A 19,459-nucleotide genomic window follows, 5' to 3' on the forward strand; every position below is an offset into this window, starting at 1 on the left:
CTCCATTGCAGATATCGACAAGTGCAAATGGTACAATCCCTTAAATGAGCAAAAACTATATGATTTTTATTTCAAAAGACGTATGAGCATATTGACTTAGTTTACCAAGTCTCCCTGATCAAGAGACCGGTAAACACCAACATGCAAGAAGGACAAAGCACTACCAAGTTTGTATATACTTGGCAGCCTCTTCTTGATGAAGTCATTATCTCGGGATAGGCCATCCCTGAGACATTACAAACCATGATTTTGCTGGTAGCCCTTCCATCCTCTTGGTGGGCATTCATCATCACACAAGCCTCAAGTGTGGATATGCAATTGCAACCCTTGGTGAGCAAAAGCCACTAAGAAGAGTCTCTCCGTGGTCAATCTACGGGCACCCAACCATTGCCAATCCTTGTGGCAACAAGTCCGACCGCCAAGGCTCCTTCAACAACAATAAGAAACCTCCTTGCCAGCACCATTGAAACTCCAATCATGGTGGTCGAACGACCGTGTCATGGCGGCAAGAGAAATCAACATGTTGACTTTCAACTTTTGTCACAAACATGGACACCTAGAAAAAGATTGTCATCAGAAAAAGATGAATCAAGCAAGTGGAGGACTTCTCCCAAGATTCGTCCACCAAAGGTTCAATGTGAGCAACTTCAGCCCATATCCTCAAGTCCAAGCTCATTACTGAGCTATCACCCTATGATGGCACTAGACAACCTCTTCTCATGCCGCCCACTTGCCCATGTAGCTGTATGCCAATTTCATAGGTGCCCCCTCTACCTTTGCTAACATGTGGTTTCTCAATATTGGTGCCACCCATCATATGACATATCACCAGGAATGGCTCAAGAATCTTACCTCTCTCTCTATCCCATTAGAAGTTAGCTTAGGTGATGATAACACCCAATTTGTGCAAGCTTATGTTGATGTCGAGATCACTTTGCCTGAAGGTCACAAAGTCATTGTACCTCGAGTCTACTATGTTCCAGGTCTACGCAAACATATCATCTCTGTGTCTAAGCTTATCAATCAAGGCTTGAAGATGGAATTATCTCGTCTCAGCTGTCATATCCATGCTCGTGCTCCTAGTGGCCATATTTTTACTATCACTTGTCCTCAGCAAGGTAAATTTTACCCTCTTGAGAATTCATCTACCGCGGCTTATGCTTTTGCCACAATATCCAACACTGCTAGGAAAACAGAAACCCTCAAGCGGCACTATTGGCTTGGCCACATCTCTCAGCACGCTCTCCGAAAACTAGCTCTTGGTCTTCCCAAAGAATTGCCATCTTTCAACCTCTGTGAAGGTATGCATCATTGGTGAAGCTATTCACCAACCCTTTCCTAACTCTTCAATCTCGCACTCTCACATCCGCTTGCTCTTATTCACTCAATCACTAATGGCCCTCTCCCTTCCAATCTCTCACAAGTCATAAACTATTCCCTTACATGTATAGACAATTATTTCCGCTTCACCATTATTAATTTTCTATTCAAAAGAATCCTCCACACTCTACCACTTTAGTACCATAAAGCTCAAGTTTAGAAACACACTATACTACTCATTCAACGATTTCACTTCGACCAAGGTGGTGGGTACACTTCCAATGCTTTCCCCAATTTTTGGCACACAAGTGGCATACTTTATGATTTTAGCATCCCCAACCACCCGCAACAAAATGGCATCATAGAGCGTTAAAATTTCACTTTGCTCAATGCTGCTCGCACCATGCTTGCTCAAGCGCAATTGTCTCCCATATACTGGGAAGAGGCAATTTCTATGACTTGCTATCTTCAAAATCACAGCTACAACTGTGCACTTTAAGGTGATACACCCTATGCTCATTGTTTGATGCTCCACCCACTCTTTGTTACTTACGTATCTTCGGTGCCTTGCATATGCCTTTGACATCCATCCGCCCTCTAATTAATTAGTTGGCACCTCGGAGTACTCGCCACATCTTTGTCGCTATGATGACCCCATTGGCATAAAATCTTACAAGCTTTTGAATCCAGGTACCAACACTTTTCTCTATAGTCATTCTGTCGTCCTCTTTGAAGAGCTTCTTCTCCTACCTCCACCCCTCCCTCTACATCGACACATGCACCATTTCCTTCAACAGCCGACCTGCCCACACCTGCTCTCCCCAATCTCCCCACTACGAGGTGCTTCCTCCTCCTAGGGTTCTAATACTTCCTCTTTATCCACATCTCCTCGCTCGCCTACACCAGCTTCTTCCGAGAACCTCATGGCTGCCCATTCACCTGCTATTGCCCCTGTTTGTGTAGATGCGCTCCCTGCTCCCTCACTTCTAGCTGTGATTTCCCCTGCTGCACATGAGGATTCTCTTTCTGTTCCCTCAATCTCGGTTGCAATTCCCTCACCCATGTCACCTCATTTGCTCCTTTACCTTCCACCCAAGTTATGGCTCAATCAACTCTATCAAGCCCCCTTTCAAAGCCATGTCATCACTTAAATTATGGCTCAATCTCCTCACGTAAAATCAGTTGCTACTCACCCAACCTTCCCTGCAATCATGCTTCCCTCCTTGTAGCCTCAACAATGCCTATATCAAACCACTCTACTACTCATCTTTGCACATACCATCGCCGTGATTGCCACACCCCTTGCTGCCGTTCTCCTTGACCATTCACACATTATGCTCCCAGCTGCTCCTCCTCCCCCTCTCCCTCACAACGTATTCATCATCTTAGCCGGCCCACACACATTCAAGATGCACTCTCCCCTCCACCTTCAGTTGCTCTTACTCCCAACAACTTCACTCGCCCCACCCTCTCTGAAGTCAAGCCTCAAACCTTGACTCCGGTACTTCTCCCCTTGCAACTTCATCCCCATGGATCGGAGCCCTATTTCCCTCTATTGCGACCAATCAGCTATTGACTTGGTTTTTGCTCCTCAGCTCACCTAAAAAATGCGGCACATCTGCATTGCCTATCATGCTTTGAAGGAATTGGTGGAGCATGGTTTCATTCTCTCAGCTACACTCCTAGTCTCCTACATCAGATAATTGGGCTGATTGTCTCACCAAGACTACTGATCAAGCCAAGTTTTATGCATCATGTCAGATGCTTGGTCTCCTCTCTTGAATGTAATCTCCACGGGGGATCTCTCCTCACACATCTTATTTTTCTTTGATTGGCATATTTTCCCACTTAAGGGGGATGTTAAAATCATAAGTGGGAGTGCACTCCACCTCACTCCTCACCTAATTTAGGTCCATCATTTTCTCCTCAATCACCTCCTACGTTTGAGCCCTAGCTAGCTCTAACTACCATCCACAATCAACTCCTACTCATGTATATAAATAGGTGTTGTGTCAATTCTTTGCCAAAGAGGAAACGCACTCATCGTTATATCCTCAAGCATATCCCTTGTTGGCGATACGCACTATTGCAGATATTCGCCTCCGCTCCCACTTTCTTTGTGATGTGAGGCAAGCAATGTAATAATGAAGAAGAGTCAAATCACCAAAATTTTCCTCTTCACTATTACTAATCACTATTTCAATTTCAACCAAGTTGACACACTTTCACAACACTTCATTGACATGCCTCTTAAACACTGTCACAAAATGCGTACCCCCAAGATTTGAAGGGGCCCATTCGAAACAATTTACCTTGACATGACCATGTCTCACTTTTTTAAGCATTTATTTTGAAAACTCCTTACAAAACCCCTGCATACCTCCAACTTCGAAACCCTTCTCTCTACATTTCCATAAGAAGTTCAAAAGAAAGCAAGTTTGACTATGATGTCGATGCATATCCTTTCCAAACCTACCATTGTTCTAGCTTCAAAATCCAACTCATCACTTTAATACAAAAGAAGCAAAGAAATTGAATGAGAAAATGGATGAGGTTAAAATAAGCCACATCTTAGGATAACATCAATCTTTTTTTTAATGTTAAAACCCCCAAAGGACCCCTAGGCATAGCCAAATTAAACTGAACCTAATTCTCTGTACTATGAGGTCAAAACCTACAAAATAACTTAATAAAATGATTTTGTATTATGGATAATCTTAAGCATCTTAAAGTTCTGTGTAATGAAAGAGAAAGCGGACCAAAAAAAAAGATAGAAGTGTCAATGTTCTTTACAAAGAATATGGTTAAAGAAGGTGGCAGATGTAAATTTCATGAAAACAATAGTTGACAACCAACACCACACACACACACAACAAAAAGTAATGGTATGTCGGTGTGTCAACTATTACAGCTTTACTGTTATATTGTCCAACTTTACAACTATTACAGTATGCATGACTTCCATACACCACACACACACATATACATACATATATATATAATATATATATATATGTATATGTGTGTGTGTCGTGTCCAACTATTACAGCTTTCTGCCATACAACTATTACAGTATCATGACTCCATACACACACACACACACATAAACATATATATATATATGGATGGAGTCATGCATATACTACATAGCTTAGAACGGAGCATACAAGGGTGCTCCAATTAATGTAAAAGCAAAAGGCCAGCATTGCAATCTAGTACATATGGAGGACCCACATAATGTGCTCAAAAGTTTCCTTGTTTGGTAAAGAATTTTGTCTCACCTTACTCTTTAATATAGCTCGCATGGAAGTGCAACCTTCACTTCCACACAATAAGGAAGAGCTCCAATCCACGTATCAAAGGCACCGAGGATATTCCTTGGTACTACAAGTGAGCTAGCATAAGCAAAAAAGGGTCATGAAATGACAAGGGGTCACGTACAATATGGAATGCAAGCGGGAAGGCTGTTGTGTACTTACCTTTCTTAAAGAAAGTGTAGAGCTTTCTTTCTTGAAAGTAAATATCCAATTCACCGACAAATCCCCCAACACATCCTTATTACTACTCATCTTAATCTAAATTCACCGCACCTTATCCTAAACCCACATCTCCATCCATTCTTCGTTAATAGACAGTCCGAGGGATTAGACGGCCCCCACTTCTCTGTCATGTGCAAAAGAACATAAAAAAAAGGTAAAAAGAGATTAGACTCCCTTCTGTATCAAATGAAGGATAACGAGTAGCCTAATTAACCCACACGACCTAGATCTTTACATACAACGAGTGCTTACGGTAGCAAAAAACCTTGCAATCACTATAAAAATTCCATACAATAATAAAAATTAACCATGAAATTCATTGTTCCTTTTTAGGTGCAATGATATATTTTTTCCCTCTTTTTTTGCAAAACTCACAGAATATTAAATAAAATACCAAAAGAGTCACATAAAATACATGCTCGTATCGAGACATGGATGCAACAGACATCGCATAGTCCGGCTTTACAGGGAGTAAAGTAACAATACATGTTTCCATCCTTCAAAGAGTAACAATATACTCTTTTTTTTTTTTTTTAACTCACAATTGTGAGTGAATTATATTGAACAGCCGAAAAAGTTACAAGGTTTTGTCATGCTCATGTTAAGCCATGACAACATCCAGGAATCCTAATTACAACGGCTATTAGGGCAGCCACTCCTACCGATGGCCAAGGTTTGCCGCCGTCCCTGGTATTCCGTCTGCTGACAACAAGGCACAAGTAGTCCTAGACCAATCCTCCGAGTGATGCTTGCGCCCGAGTGCCCATATTAGAACTTTGCTTTCCTGTATAATTTCTGCGAAGCTTGCCACGTCAAATCCTCCTTCAAAAACACGGCGGAACCTTTCATAGCTTCAATAGTAGTCTCCACAATCCTTCCATTCGCGTTAGGGGAGGAGTAGTAGTAGAGGGGTGTTTCCGAGTCACTTGATAGGATATGTGTCTCAATCCATCATGTAAACCTATAGTTGGGGACCACTAGCTCTCGCTAGGGCTTTACAAAATGTAATTGCATGCTATATATATATATATATATATACTAGCTCTTCATGCTTTGTGAAAGAGTCAATAATGATTTTACCTGTGTTGTACGTGTATGCAATAAGAAAAAGGTCATCTCCTCTTAACTTTCTTGTATTGTGTATGCCTCTTTAACAATGTCAGCTTTGCCTCGGTATATACACAAGCAGATTTGGAAATTACGAAAACTAAATTTTCTTCAGTGTTTTTTCATACACTACATAACATCATGAGCTTCTGCTCGAGAGGGACTACATACCTAGGTAGGTATGATTGGGGGCAGGGGACCGCCGGCCCGGTGGTGCATACCTAGCTAGGTACGATTGGGGGCGGGGACCGTCGGCCCCCAACGGGCAGGCGGTGATCCCCTTCCCCCAATCGTACCTCGCTAGGTATGCAGTGCCTCCCTCAGAGAAGCTCATGATGTTGAGGTAGGTTAGAATGTGGGAATTATTCAAGAATTTGTCCAAAACTTCTTGTGGTATTTGTCAGGTTACTGAGGGGAAAAAAAACAAACTCAAGCTTAGCTGGTTACACATTGTTTTTAAGTCAAAGACTAACAAGCTCACAATTATTTCTACGACTAAAGAACAGATTCTCTACGTCTAGTATATTTACTAAAATAGTAAGCTATTGTTGGCAGGTGATCAAACGTCAAGGAATCCATGCCAGCTAGTTAGTCGGCTCTTCAGGAACTAATATATGAAGGGGGTGAGGATGGCCACGTTCTAAGCAAGGAAGGGGAGTGAGATACTAAGGAGAGGGCCTAGTTGGGGGAGATTATAAGCTGCAAAATTTGATGAGGATGAGCACTCTAGTAGTGGGGGTTGGGTGCCTCTTGCTACTTATTATTGCTGCATGCCACCAATTGTGGGTGTTCCTGCACGTCCACTGGTCGAGGCCTTGGAAGATCAGGTGCTGGATGCGCAGGCAAGGAATCAGTGGACCATCGCCCAGCTTCTTTGGCGGAAACCTTCAAGAGCGCAACAATCTTCGTAAGGAGGCCATGCTCCATGACATGCAAAGTCTTTCCCACGACATTGTACCTCGTCTCATGCCTGATTATGTGCAGTGGTCCCAAACCTATGGTACACTCTTTGTTTTGTATTTATAGCTAATAACTTTATTGAGAGTACTCTCTCTCTCTCTCTCTCTCACACACACACACACACACATTATGTTATTATCTTGTGTAATGATGCCAAAAGAGTATGTTCTTTGTCTTGAGTTGACAATTCTCTCTCTCTCTCTCTCTCTCTCTCAAAGTACTTAAAAGTTCTTTGTCTTTAGGCTACCATGTTCTCATTTTTTTCATTATTAGCAAACCATCTTCTCTCTCTCTCTCTCTCTCTCTCTCTCATTCTCTCTCATATAGACTCTTATATATTCTAACTGACCTGTGTATTGTAACAAGGTAAGAGCTTTGTGTTCTGGTGGGGCATTGAGCCTCGGCTAGCTATATACGACTTGGAACATATCAAGGAGCTACTATCTAGCAAACACATGTACTCACTGGGGCGGTCTCGGCTACAACAAGAAGGGGTGATGCACTTCATTGGGAAGGGACTGTTGATGGCAAACGGTGACACGTGGACTCATCAACGACGAGTTGTGGCACCGGCATTCCATGTGGAGAAGCTCAAGGTACTACTAAACATTTCTTTTAGCTGCATAATACCTGGTAGCACTACTAGTTCTTGATCTACAAGTCTCTCTCTCTCTCTCTCTCTCTCTCTCTCTCTCTCACTCATACGTGTATGTCGCATATAAGCTCCCTCATCACGATCCACTGAGTTTCTTCACACGTACCGTGAGGTCCCTCCATATCGTGCTCTTGCGAGTGCTATGTATTACTACTATTATCTCAGTACCTAATATCTCTACATTGCAATAAATACTTCAAGTTCTTCAAAGATTCTCCAGGGCTCATGGTTTGAAGACCATAACTAAGGCTCATGGTTCGAAGGTCATTACTTTGCAAAGATTCTTCAAAGATTCTCTAGGCTCATGGTTCGAAGACCATAACTAGGACTCATGGTTTGAAGGTCATGACTTTGCATAGGGATTTCAATTACGTCTTCACGTGAAGTGTGAAGTGGTAATAACTCATTGCATTAACATCCCATAGGAGTGTAAATAACACCAAACTCACATTGACCTGTTGAAACTAAGAGTTCCTGTTTGCCTGACGGGATATTTGATTTGCCCAGCGGGACCCCTTCGCAGCCCAGTGGGCTCAAAATTTCCTCCAAATTTTTAGAGAGCGCGCCGCCAAGTTTGAAGGGGCCTATATAAACAATGGCCCATCCTCTCAAACACCCCCTTTTGGCGCACTCTCTAGAGTCCTCACTAGAGCTAAAACTTGAGGTTTATGCTTGAGCTTTATCATGTAAACTTTTTGCACCTTTTTTCCCTATAAAAACGCCCACTTATAGTTGTTAGGAAATAAGACGTAGCTAAATAAATTTTTGAGTAGATTACTTAATGGAGAGAGATAGATTTCACACACAAGAGATTATAGAGTAGAGAGAGAGAGAGAGAGTACACACGATATACGTGGTTCACCCAATGTGGGCTACGTCCACGGGAAAGCAGCCACTCAATGGCTTTAGCACTTCAAAAGAAGAAGTAGTTTACAAAGGGATTAAACCCTTGATAGAGCTCCCGCCTTGCTTCACTCTCACCACCTCACGCTCACCTTGTTGCATCAACTTCACACTATGAAATGTGTGTAGAAATGGCCTCCTTTTATAGGCCAAAAGGGCTGCCCTCTCTTATGAGTGACAGCCATGTGTAGCCGCTCTTGTGCGAATAAGTCCAAATCGGACCTTCCAATCCACCCATGTGTGGCCGCCCTTGAGAAGACAAGTCCGCTTTTGAATTCGGCCACTGGCCGTTGAATCCGGCCACCGCCACCGGCCATTGACTTCCGACCACTTTCCGGCCGCCGTCCGGCCATAATATTCCGGCGAAAAAAAAAGTCTCGGGGGCCTCCGCCCCTGAGGCCTCTAAAGTTGCCCCTGATTCTTGTCCGTGAAAATTTTGGTTTCCGGTGAGTGATTTTCCTTCACGCACGATGGCTTCTCCTCATAATGGGGGCCTTACACATGTGCGCGTTTACCACAGAAAATTACAAGGGTAAATCAGGCTCCATACTTAACAATAGTTACCTTCCTTGGTTCTATCCACTTGGAAGCCAGTTTGGGTAGGAAGTATTCTCGTGGAGAGTTTAGGCGTGTGAGTGCATGGGGCTCATTTTTATTGTTGAAATGGTGCGCTCCTCATCACTACACCAGCGTAGTTGTTTTTATGACTAGTTACCTCCCTTGGGTGTCTATTCACTTGGAAACTGGTTTGGGTAGGAAGCATCCTCGTGGATGGTTTATGTGGTGTAAGTTCTTGGGACTCATTTGTATTGTTGGAAGGGAGCAGCCTCATCATTACAACAATTTAATGCTATTTTTTTTTTTTTTTTTTGGCCTACATATCACTTTTGTCGGGGTATTAATGTTGCCCAAAGGGACCTTGATGCTTCTCGAAGGGCAACTCATGTTGCTCCGGAGGGCCTCAAAGGGCTAGGCTGTTGCCCGCTGGGCAAAAATGAGCCGACCATCTAGTAGCCTTCAAGTCACATGGACATTTTCTGTGTATGTGAAGAGTTGTGAATTGAGAATTTTGTTAAGTAACATTGTGATCATATTAAAAAACATGTGATTACGTGAATTTGAATCCCTACTCTGCACCACCACTAGCAACAACATCATAAAGCATGCGGTCTACAATGGAGCTCAATTAGAGATGTTCATGAGGCAGTGGTGAGGAGGGCAGAAGAAGAGGCCTTCTTTCTCATGGTGCTTAGTGTCTTGAAGCTTCACTTAATGAAGATGTGTGACAAGGAGCACATGTAAGTGGTAATTCTATGGGGAATAGACCCTGGGGTCAAGAAATTGATCTTAGTACGTCAAAAACTCGAGGCTATATCTTTCTCACTCAAGATAGCAAAGATCTATCCAACAAGCTTTAAAGAGATCCTTCCCTAAACCCTTCCTTAAGGCCATAATTTAATTCATTTTTTATTTAAAATAAATTGGGGGCCCTACTATTTATTGTAGATTCCTTTGCCTAGTAAATTATGGCCTTCTATATGTGTCTACATTGATTTAGTTGAAAATTCCTATAACTAACATATGAGTGATGCAATAAGAGCAAGGAACTTTAATGTATAGAGTTGGCCATGATATTCTACATCTTCTCTTTTGCTGATGCTCCAATGAACTGTGGTAGGCCTTATGCATGTATTGTTCATTTGTCCTTATATACATCTATTCAAATTTTTAGGACTTTGGTGGTGGATGTCAAACTTATGTCAAATAGAAATTCTGCAACAATAAGGCCCAAACATAATGATGAATTATGTTCTCAACAACAATTCTATCTATGATATATGGATCAAATTCTTGATAGTCTTGAATGTAATTGATTGAAATGCATCAAGTTCAATGCAAAGCTCATTTGCATTCATTGCAAGGACATGACTAAGTCTATATAAATCCTTACGTTTGACTGTGCCATTTGAGAAGACCTAACCAACCTCATAAGGTGCTGACCAAGTTATTTTTAGATTAGGTTTCATAGGTCCTAAATTGGAGTGATATATTAAAATCAAATCTCCTTTGTGAAACTCCTGCATCTTCAACTTATTGTCATGCCAATGTTTCTTTCTTTGTTGGACCACTTCTTCTGCCAACATTGCCCTCTGTCTGATTCATCTAGCTTGAGTATCTCATCAGTCTCTTTTCTAGAGTAGTATTATAATCTATATCTCTCATGTTTTATAGTTAATATGAGATACGGAACACCAAATTCCATTGGTACAATGGCTTCTATACCATACATCATTTTGGAATGTGACATTATAGTTGTAATAAAATGCACTATTCTATATGCCCAAAGTGATGTTTGAAGTTTCTCATCCCAATTGTGAAGTTACTTCTACATAATTTTAGTAAAAATAGTCTTGATGGTCTTGTTGCTACTCTCATCTTATCCTTTGTATTTGGATAATAAGGTGCAGACTTTCGATGCTTGATGGAAAATATTTTAGTCAGGACCTGAATTGTGTCATTTAAAAATGAGTCTCTTGATCTGCATCTATCTCCCCTAGGCAGCCATGATAGTCTTGATGGTCTTGTTGATACTCTCAGCCTATCCTTTACATTTGGGATAATAAGGTGTGGACTTTTGATGCTTGATGGAAAATATTTTAGTCATGATGTGAATTGTGTCATTCATGAAATGAGTCCCTTCATCTGCAGCTATCTCCACTGGGCAACGATGACATGCTCATACAAGAACCTGATTGTAGACTTAGCTATGTTGTTAGGAAGTGCCTTAGCCTCCATCCATTTACTCACACAGCATGTAGCTATGACTATATGCTTATTCTTTTTGGGTGTGACTTTCTTGAAAGGTCCCATGAAATCCAAACCCCACTCAATGAATATTCCCAAGGGCTGAATTGTGGTTAAAAATGTCAAATTTGATGAATTAGGTGTATCCATTTTTCAAAAATCTCTAACATTTGATATCATACTCAACCATTGTAATTGATTTTTTTCCTATAGTAATGTCAGTAGAAAAGTGTCCTCTAGATCTTCCAATGTGTGCCTTAACGACTACTTGCACACTTGTTGACATAGGTATATACTCCATCTTACATAGGTAGACACTCCATCCTTGCTTACATAGGTATACATTTTCTCAATACTCCTTCAATGCCCTATCTATATCAGGATCCAACTATGACTGTAAAGACTTCTGATAATGAGAGCCTTCTTATTAGAGTGCGATCAAATTTTGGTATTCCACCATATTGCAAAAATCATACATGTCTTTCCATTCTCGATTTACTTCCTTAGTTATCATTGTCTAAAATAAAATAACATCTATTGGGTTACCTCTCAAGGATGCATATGTCAATTGAAAATGAGATACCTTCTGTACTTCTAAATAGGAAATCTGCATGGCATTGAGTTTTGATAGGTTTATGAAAGATCTTGAAATCAAATTTGAGAAAAACCATTATCCATCTAATCAATTTTCCTTGGATGGCAACCTTGTTAGTCAGATAAATTAAACTCGAATGATCAACATAGAAATGAAATAGCTTCCTCAACAAATAACGTTTGAACTTTGGGGCATTGGATACCATTCCGAATGATTCTCTTTCTGTTGTTTAATACCCCTACTTTGTCTTATTGTACCTGTGATTGGTAAAGTATATAGAATAATTAGTTTTTTCATCGAGTTGAGTCAAAATCACTAAACTCGATTATCAGTTCTCCATCGGGTTGAGCTAGAATAGCTCCCATTGCCATGCTAGAACCATCTACATGAACATGAAAAATGATATCCCATTTTGGTTGGCAAAGAATCACTTTCATATTTATGGATTTCTTTAAAGACTGTAAATTGGCTTCACATTCAAGAGTCATGATAAACTTAACTCCTTTCTAGGTAAGTTCATATAATGAAACGGCCTTTGTTGCAAACATACGCTTGCATAATTTGGAAGTCATACATACTGGTCGTGCATTTGATTTCAGTGGTATCCCCAATACTAGCATACTTCTAGGTCAGCACCCTTCAAATCCGTATGTTCCCAAGCAGACATCCATATATTTTGAAAATAACTGCTTGTCCTTTTCTTTGATCTCCGGTCTTAGATACTTATTCATCTTTATTAGCTTAGGATTTGATTTTGAACCCAAATTCCATTCTTCTATTTCTTGATCATCTAGTAATAACGAGTATGGTATTTTAGTCTCTATTCATCTAGCTAGTGATTCAACTTCTTTTCCTATACATATGTCAACTGCATACTCATTGTAAGGGTTATATGTACTAGCTAGATCCTCACCTCTACCAACCAATACCCTATTGCTTTCTGGTGCGTGAGCATTCTGCTGCCTATTTTTTGTGTCCACCTCATCTAGTCTAGCTTTCCCAGTTGTCTGGCTTTCTTCCTCTCATGAAGGACTTTTTTTCAAATTAAGTGGTCTTTTCCCCTTGACTCAATAACATTATCCAAGTACTAGTGTCTTTGTTCTTCTACTCTATTCTAATCTAGAACCGCATTGAGGTCTATTTCAGCTATGGAAAAGAGATTTATTGATGCTAGCATCCCTTCTATCTGTGTTATTGGTTTTAATTTGGATTCTTTTATTGGGCCTTGTATGATTAATCTTTGGCATGCATAATCATGTATGGCTCCCACACTTCTTAGCATGGCCTTACTAAGAGCATACTATACGCACCTTGTACATCCAAAACCAAAAAACTAGTTTTAAACATTTTGATCGAAAAGTTCTTAATTAGACCACTACCTTGGACAATACTTTGGTCTACCATTCTAATTTTTAAAGGATCATGCTTCATCTCCTGAATTCCTAATTTCTACCTGAGGTGCTCCTGTAGAATATTCACTCTAGCACCACCATCCAAAATGACACCTATTAGTGGTTCCCACTGCTTTTTGACCTTGCAGTCAATTTGAATGAATGGTATTTTATTATCCTTAATTTTAGATAGATCGATCACCAATGCATCTGGCTCTATCTTCCTCTATCTTTTGTTGAATTGGCAAATTCAGGTAATATAATTCTCATATCATGAATTCATTAGTCAACTTCTGGATTCTTTCACATACTTTAATATATATCTCATCTTGTTTGTTTCCAAAACTACTATATGAATTGGACGACCTTCCCTTTGTAAAACTACCTTCACAATGCCATGCCTCTGCTGATAAATTCTTTTTAGGAGATTCAGATTGTTGCTGCTAAACATTTTTTGTCTCTTAGTTGATGGATCCTTTTGTGGACATTCCGATTGTTGATGCTGAATATTTTCTATCTCCAAAATTTTTAATCATCTTTTGTACTGAAAATGCATAATTATTTCTTTATTGCAAGTTGACAAGTGAAAAAAGAATAAGTGAGATATGAAATATGCAAAATTATAGCATAATTATGCACATTTTATTATTAAAGTGCTCTTTATGAGCTGTGTTCATCGGTGGTTAGTGACCATAGCTTATAAAGAGAAATTTAATAATAAAATGTTTATAAATATGCTATCTTTTTGCATAGTCCATAGATCACTTATGTTTTTGCCACCTGTTAGCTGCAATAAAGATATATCACTCTTGCATGTACTTATTTATAGATTTCTTGAATGCTCAAAATGATTGCAGCCCTTCTGTCCGGATGTATAATGACCATAGCTCATAAAGAGAACTTTTACCATATGATGCTTATACGTGTCCTATTCTTTCACATAGTCTATAGCTCACTTATGCTTTTTCTATCGTAAAATGCAATAAATAAATAATTATCCATTTTCATTACGTCTTTTGGTCAATTCCACCTTGACTTTTAAAATCTCTTCCTCAGGATGCTCCTAGTTGCTAGCACCCTTTGTACCAGATTCAAAAGCTAAGGTTCCCGCACTTCCTAAGATTTTGAAGCTTTTGGCAAAAGCCTTTACATGGTTTTGGCTACTCTAGCTTCCTCTGCTCCAGATCCTGAGTGATCTGAGTTGCCAACTCTACTCCTGTCACTCATCCACTTCTTTGGACTTTCCCTTAGCCTTCTAGATGACTCTCTGTTTCCCTCACGTTTGAGCCTCTTCTCTTTGCTTCATTTGGCTAGATGGCTCATCTGGTAATTTCTCATATTTTTCACAAGTGTAGCAGCTGAAATTATGTATGGTAAAGTTAGCTCTATTGCTACCAAAAAAATTTGATAGCATCCTGTTCTAGCCATATTATTGGTATTATCTCCATTGTCTATGTTCTCATATAGCCTCTCTTACTTGACTAGTTCCAAGGTTGTGGAGTCATCATGGAAACATCTTTTCTTTCTTTGAAATGATGTATTTTGATTTTACAATTATTCTACATGTGTCCAAAATATTTTCAATAAGTTCATTGGCAACATTCATCAGACTAATGTTCTTTTGATTTACATTTCATACAATTGGTCTCTACTTTCTCTAGTGAAGCTATGTTCTTAGAGATCTCAGAGATATGCTTGGGCAATTCTTCAATCTTCTTAGTCTAGGTTCCCTTCTTTCTATGCTTGGATGTGTCTTTTAAATCACTATATGAAGAGCTGAATTTGGTTTACAATCCTTCAATAGATGACTCATTGGAAGTGGAACTCTCTTTGTCTTTTTTGCCCTTGTTCTTTTAGATTGTTGCTCTAGTTTTAGAGCTCTTTGCACTGGATCATTAAAATTTTGGGATGGTGTTGATACCTCTTATTCTCTTAATTTCTTATATTTGAACCTCAATCAAAAAACATGCGTGCATGCGTTTTTTTAATGGTGCCTCATTCAGCTGCCTGGCTAGTTTCTTGATTTTGTCGACATAACTTCTAAACCCTGCCTTGTTTGATTTTGTCCAATTCATAGAGCATATCCCCATCTCTGTAGTTTTCACTATACCCTAGTTAGAAAGTCTTCTTCAACTTACTATAAGTTTTGAGCTTGTAAGCTAGATAACTATAGTACCATTTCCTTCCTGTATCCTTCAAAATTTGTGAAAAATACTCTGGCCAATCATCTTCATTGATGTCCTTCAGATCAACATACTACTCAAAGGCTTTATATGTGGACATCTAGATTCTCTCTTTGATTGCCTTTAAAAGTGAAAAACACAATTATTAGATCATTGCACCATTCACCATGCCTGATCTATGATGGTTTGATTTCTTTTTTTGATGCTTGGATGTAAATTTGGGAAACACAATTTTCAGATCACTAGACCTGTTACTCGTGATGCTTATTTGTAGTTTGGAGGGTTTCCAAATCCATTGTTGTCTTTGCAGTTAGTTTACCCAATTCTTGTTCTTTGAATTCCATGGCTTCTTTGTATGGCTCGACACATATAATTGGCCAAGTCTAGTCTTTCCTCACAGAGTCGTAGACGTCTGTATACACTATGTAGATTTTGGTGGCGAGCATAGATTTCATCCTTCATTTTGTCTATTACATCGTGGACATACTGTGTGTATTCATCTATGTCCTCTAAATTGTCCATTGTTCTTGTGTTGCTCGCTTTTGGCTAATCCGTTTGTGTGTCTTGAGTCTCAGCCATTGGCGCATTTGGTTGGTTGGCTTGAGGAGTTGGTGTGGTTGTGGGACTGGTTGGTTTAGTCTCTTGTTCCTTGACATCTTTGTTGAGTGGTTTGGAATCATGTTTTAGATTGGTAGCAATGCGAGTGGTTTCCTCTGGTGTAGTCTCCTACTGTGGTGGTGTATTTGTAAGAGAGAAGTGTGCAACTTCTGTAGTATTAGGGTTTTCTAATTCTTTGGGTGTACCCTCCTGAGTATGTGTACTGTCTTCTTCTTGTGCCTGGGCTTGTTCTCTTTGTCGTTCCTCTTTATGGTAGAGATCTTCTAGGCCAGCCCGAGGGTCATCCTTTTCATTGAACATTGGGTGTTTAGTTCGGATTTTGACTCTTCTTGGAGATGGTTTTCACTTTTCCTCAAAATCTCCTCTGAGCCCTCTTTATAGCTCAGAAGCCGCCTTCTCTCTTTTGAGTCTTGCTGTCCTTTGTGCTGGTTCTTCAATAACGACTATCGGCCTATGTTTCTTGGTCTGATTTACTTCATCCACTTTAGATTTCTCTTTCTCTTTCCTTTTTCTTTCAAGAGGAATGCCCTCCTCTTCCTGCACTTTCTCTTCTCTGTTACCTTCTTCTTTTGCTGTTGCGAATGTGGGTGCTTGAGTTGGTACACCGACTAATCGAGTGTGTAATCTTGCCGCCACTGGTGGAGCCCGTATTTGCACTTTTGGCTCCTCATCGGTCTTGTTGAGCAACCATAAATTTTGCTATGGGATGCTGGTAAATGCTCTACGTCTTGGCCTATAGCGTGATAGGCAATTCTGGTGAGCACTTCTGGAGCTCTTAAAAATGTGATGTTCTCTGGATTCTTCACATGAGTGAGGGTAGTGTAGATGTATTGTGAGTGGTACACTTTTTTCATCCCCACTTTCTTTGATGCTTGAGTGAAGGTGGAAGCCACAACATGGTTGGGAACTATTTACCTTGGTGGTCTCTTGGTAGTGAAGTGAAAATGTTGGTGATAGAGCCGCAACACCTGCTCTATTTTCCTTTGCTTCAACTCCCAAAAGGAGGATGATTGACTGGTGAAACTACCATTGGTTGGTAACTGTCCGTCCCTCATTGGTTTTCCTCCTTTTTGAAGCTTGAGTGCTTCTACCACTTGGTCCTCTGTTATGTGAACTTTGATAGGAGAGCCATTGAGATCAGATATGGTGGCTTGTCCTTCCTCTGTGATACTCTAGAAGAGTTCATATGCTCTTTTGTAGTCGACGTCGCAAGGGTCCATTTCTATGTAGTCCTTAAGGCCAATATTTTCCCTAAGTGGTCGGACTACCTATTCTTTGATGAGGTCTTGAGATTCCCTTGGTAGCATATGTACTTTGACTTTGTTTCCATGAGCACTCTTGAATGATCCGTGGTAGATAGTGACAATGTTGGCTATCCAATTGTTCTCTTACCAACTTGGTTACATTTGCCTCTCTCAAGAAGTCTTCCTATAGCCAATATAGTGGGAGTTCAACAAATTCTCCTTCATGGTATTTTTCTTCAGAGCTCCCAAGATAGATGAGAGATAATCTGATAGTGTATGAGCACATCGAGAGATTAGACAATTCTAGCAAGTTACAACCAAGTAGCATAACTGAATAAGCAAAAATGAGCCCTAAAAATTATAATTTTGGCAAAGTCTATCTTTGACGCGCCTAAGATGCAAATGGGTGTAGGTGCATGCAAAATGATGTGAAATGGATTGTATAGAATATATAAGTGTTGGTGGTGATCTGAAAGAATCTTGAGAGTTTTTGACTTTTATGATGGAAGCTATGAACAATTATATGTCCGCTAGACCGCATTCTGTACTTTTGGTGATTGACCAAGTGAGGATTTGTCAAACTTGATGGAACTTGGGCAAGTGTTTAATGTGACCACTGTGAACATATCTGTGCATCACAGATACAAGTTAGTCTCTTTCATTTCCATTTCTATCTTAGGTGCACCTAAGATAAAAAGAGGGTGATTTAGGGCCATTTCTTATTTTTGGTGCTATGATGGATCTTATAGCAAATATCATTGATAATGGGTGAAGTTGGGTTGATTTGGAAAGGTAAAAGTGAGATTGGGACACAAATGGCTATGGGATGTGTCATAGTGTGTTTTATGAGTATCTTGCATGAAAAATATGTTGTAGTGTGATGTAGTACTTGTGATGGGGAAGGAAAACATGCTCGTGTAGAAGTGGTTGCCAAAAAATGGTGCCATGCTAGTGATTCATCTTTGGCGCGCCAAAGATGGAAGTTACCCTTTATTGCATTTTAGGCCTTGCTTTTGCCCTATCTAGCTTCTACTAGGTCATTGATGGTTGTTGGAACCCTTGGTTTGTTTCTTGGTAGCTGATGTATTTCCCGATGAGATTGACCGTCTTCTGTTGAGCAAGGTTTGACTTGGAGTCACTAATCACTAATTACTTGCTCCTGGAGGTTGGTGGAGGTTCGATATGGTGTAGAGAGTGTCCCCCTTGATTTTCAGGTGAGTCGGGTCAAGATTTTGATTTGTGGTGCAAAATGTCACTTTGCGGAGTGATTATGGTCTTTTTGTCCTTTACTGATGACTGAGACCCAGTTGCACCCCTAAATCTCCACAGTTCCTTAATATGATGGCCTCAAAGCATTTGTAAAATCTGGTCCCCATCTGACTCCTTTATCTTCGACATGCCGTAGATGCTAAGTCAGATTTTTTGAAGCTTTTTGCACTTTGGAGCTTAGCAATGTGTTGTCCCCCTAGTGATTAGCCTTTGGTTCAGTTTTGGTGAAATTTGGGTGTCAGGTGTAGCCGGTGTTACCATTTTTACCCCTAACCGCTCCCAGATTGTCATGTGTTGTTGTATTGTAGCTCCTGTGGTTGACAATGTGGTGATCAAAACACTTCTAGATGTAGTTAGGAACTTATCCCTCATGGTTGGGGTGAGTAAGAGTCAATAGACACTACGTAGGAGAGCGTAGAAGGTCACCAAAATCCACCACTCAGAGCTCCTTCTCTAAGGTCTAGAATGTAAATGAGAGAAATATTGGCCTATGGGGCTATACATACCTGGACTTTCCCGATGCCTCCTTTCAATTACCTACCCAATGAGCTCATCAGGTCTAAGTGCAGACTCTTGGATTGAATTTTTTTGAAAAGTGACATCTCTCGATCATTCTGTCGTGATTTGCCTAAATGACTAGTTGGTGAAAAAGGCCGCTGAACTTTTTGATCCGATGAGCTTTAAATTTTTTCAGACTCTGCCCTTGAACTTTGAGATTTGGCGTTTGAAGTTGAAATCCAATTTTGACATTCTTGCTTATTTATTTTGGATTTTATTAGCTTCATCAACAAAAAATTAAAGAAAAATAGCTAAATCACTCAAAAAATTTTATTTGATACTAAAAAAGCTCTAAACCACTTGCACTCTTAT

At 40.1% G+C, this 19,459-nt stretch overlaps 2 protein-coding genes across 2 annotated transcripts; one reads left to right on the forward strand and one right to left on the reverse strand.

Moving 5' to 3' along the window:
* Positions 1 to 2,173: 2,173 nt before the first annotated feature.
* Positions 2,174 to 2,383, reverse strand: LOC147464038 (uncharacterized). The gene has a single exon (XM_086530069.1). It carries the CDS (start codon positions 2,381 to 2,383, stop codon positions 2,174 to 2,176), a length of 210 nt encoding a protein of 69 aa, XP_086386195.1.
* A 4,240-nt stretch (positions 2,384 to 6,623) lies between these two features.
* Positions 6,624 to 7,579, forward strand: LOC147464039 (cytokinin hydroxylase-like). Its single transcript, XM_086492531.1, has 2 exons — positions 6,624 to 6,966; positions 7,293 to 7,579. The coding sequence occupies exons 1-2, from the start codon at positions 6,678 to 6,680 to the stop codon at positions 7,577 to 7,579; spliced, it is 576 nt and encodes a 191-aa protein (XP_086348657.1). The 5' UTR covers positions 6,624 to 6,677.
* Positions 7,580 to 19,459: the final 11,880 nt, after the last annotated feature.

Source organism: Adiantum capillus-veneris, chromosome 2 (genome assembly GCF_014529385.1).
Source record: "Adiantum capillus-veneris isolate H3 chromosome 2, ASM1452938v2, whole genome shotgun sequence".
NCBI lineage: Eukaryota > Viridiplantae > Streptophyta > Polypodiopsida > Polypodiales > Pteridaceae > Adiantum > Adiantum capillus-veneris.

Excerpts from the sequence above, each read along its gene's own strand:
- LOC147464038 (XM_086530069.1), bottom strand. The coding sequence starts at position 2,383 with ATGGGTGAGGGAATTGCAACCGAGATTGAGGGAACAGAAAGAGAATCC.
- LOC147464039 (XM_086492531.1), top strand. The coding sequence starts at position 6,678 with ATGAGGATGAGCACTCTAGTAGTGGGGGTTGGGTGCCTCTTGCTACTT. Across the intron at positions 6,967-7,292 it reads GCAGTGGTCCCAAACCTATG|GTAAGAGCTTTGTGTTCTGG; the intron begins GTACACTCTTTG and ends TATTGTAACAAG.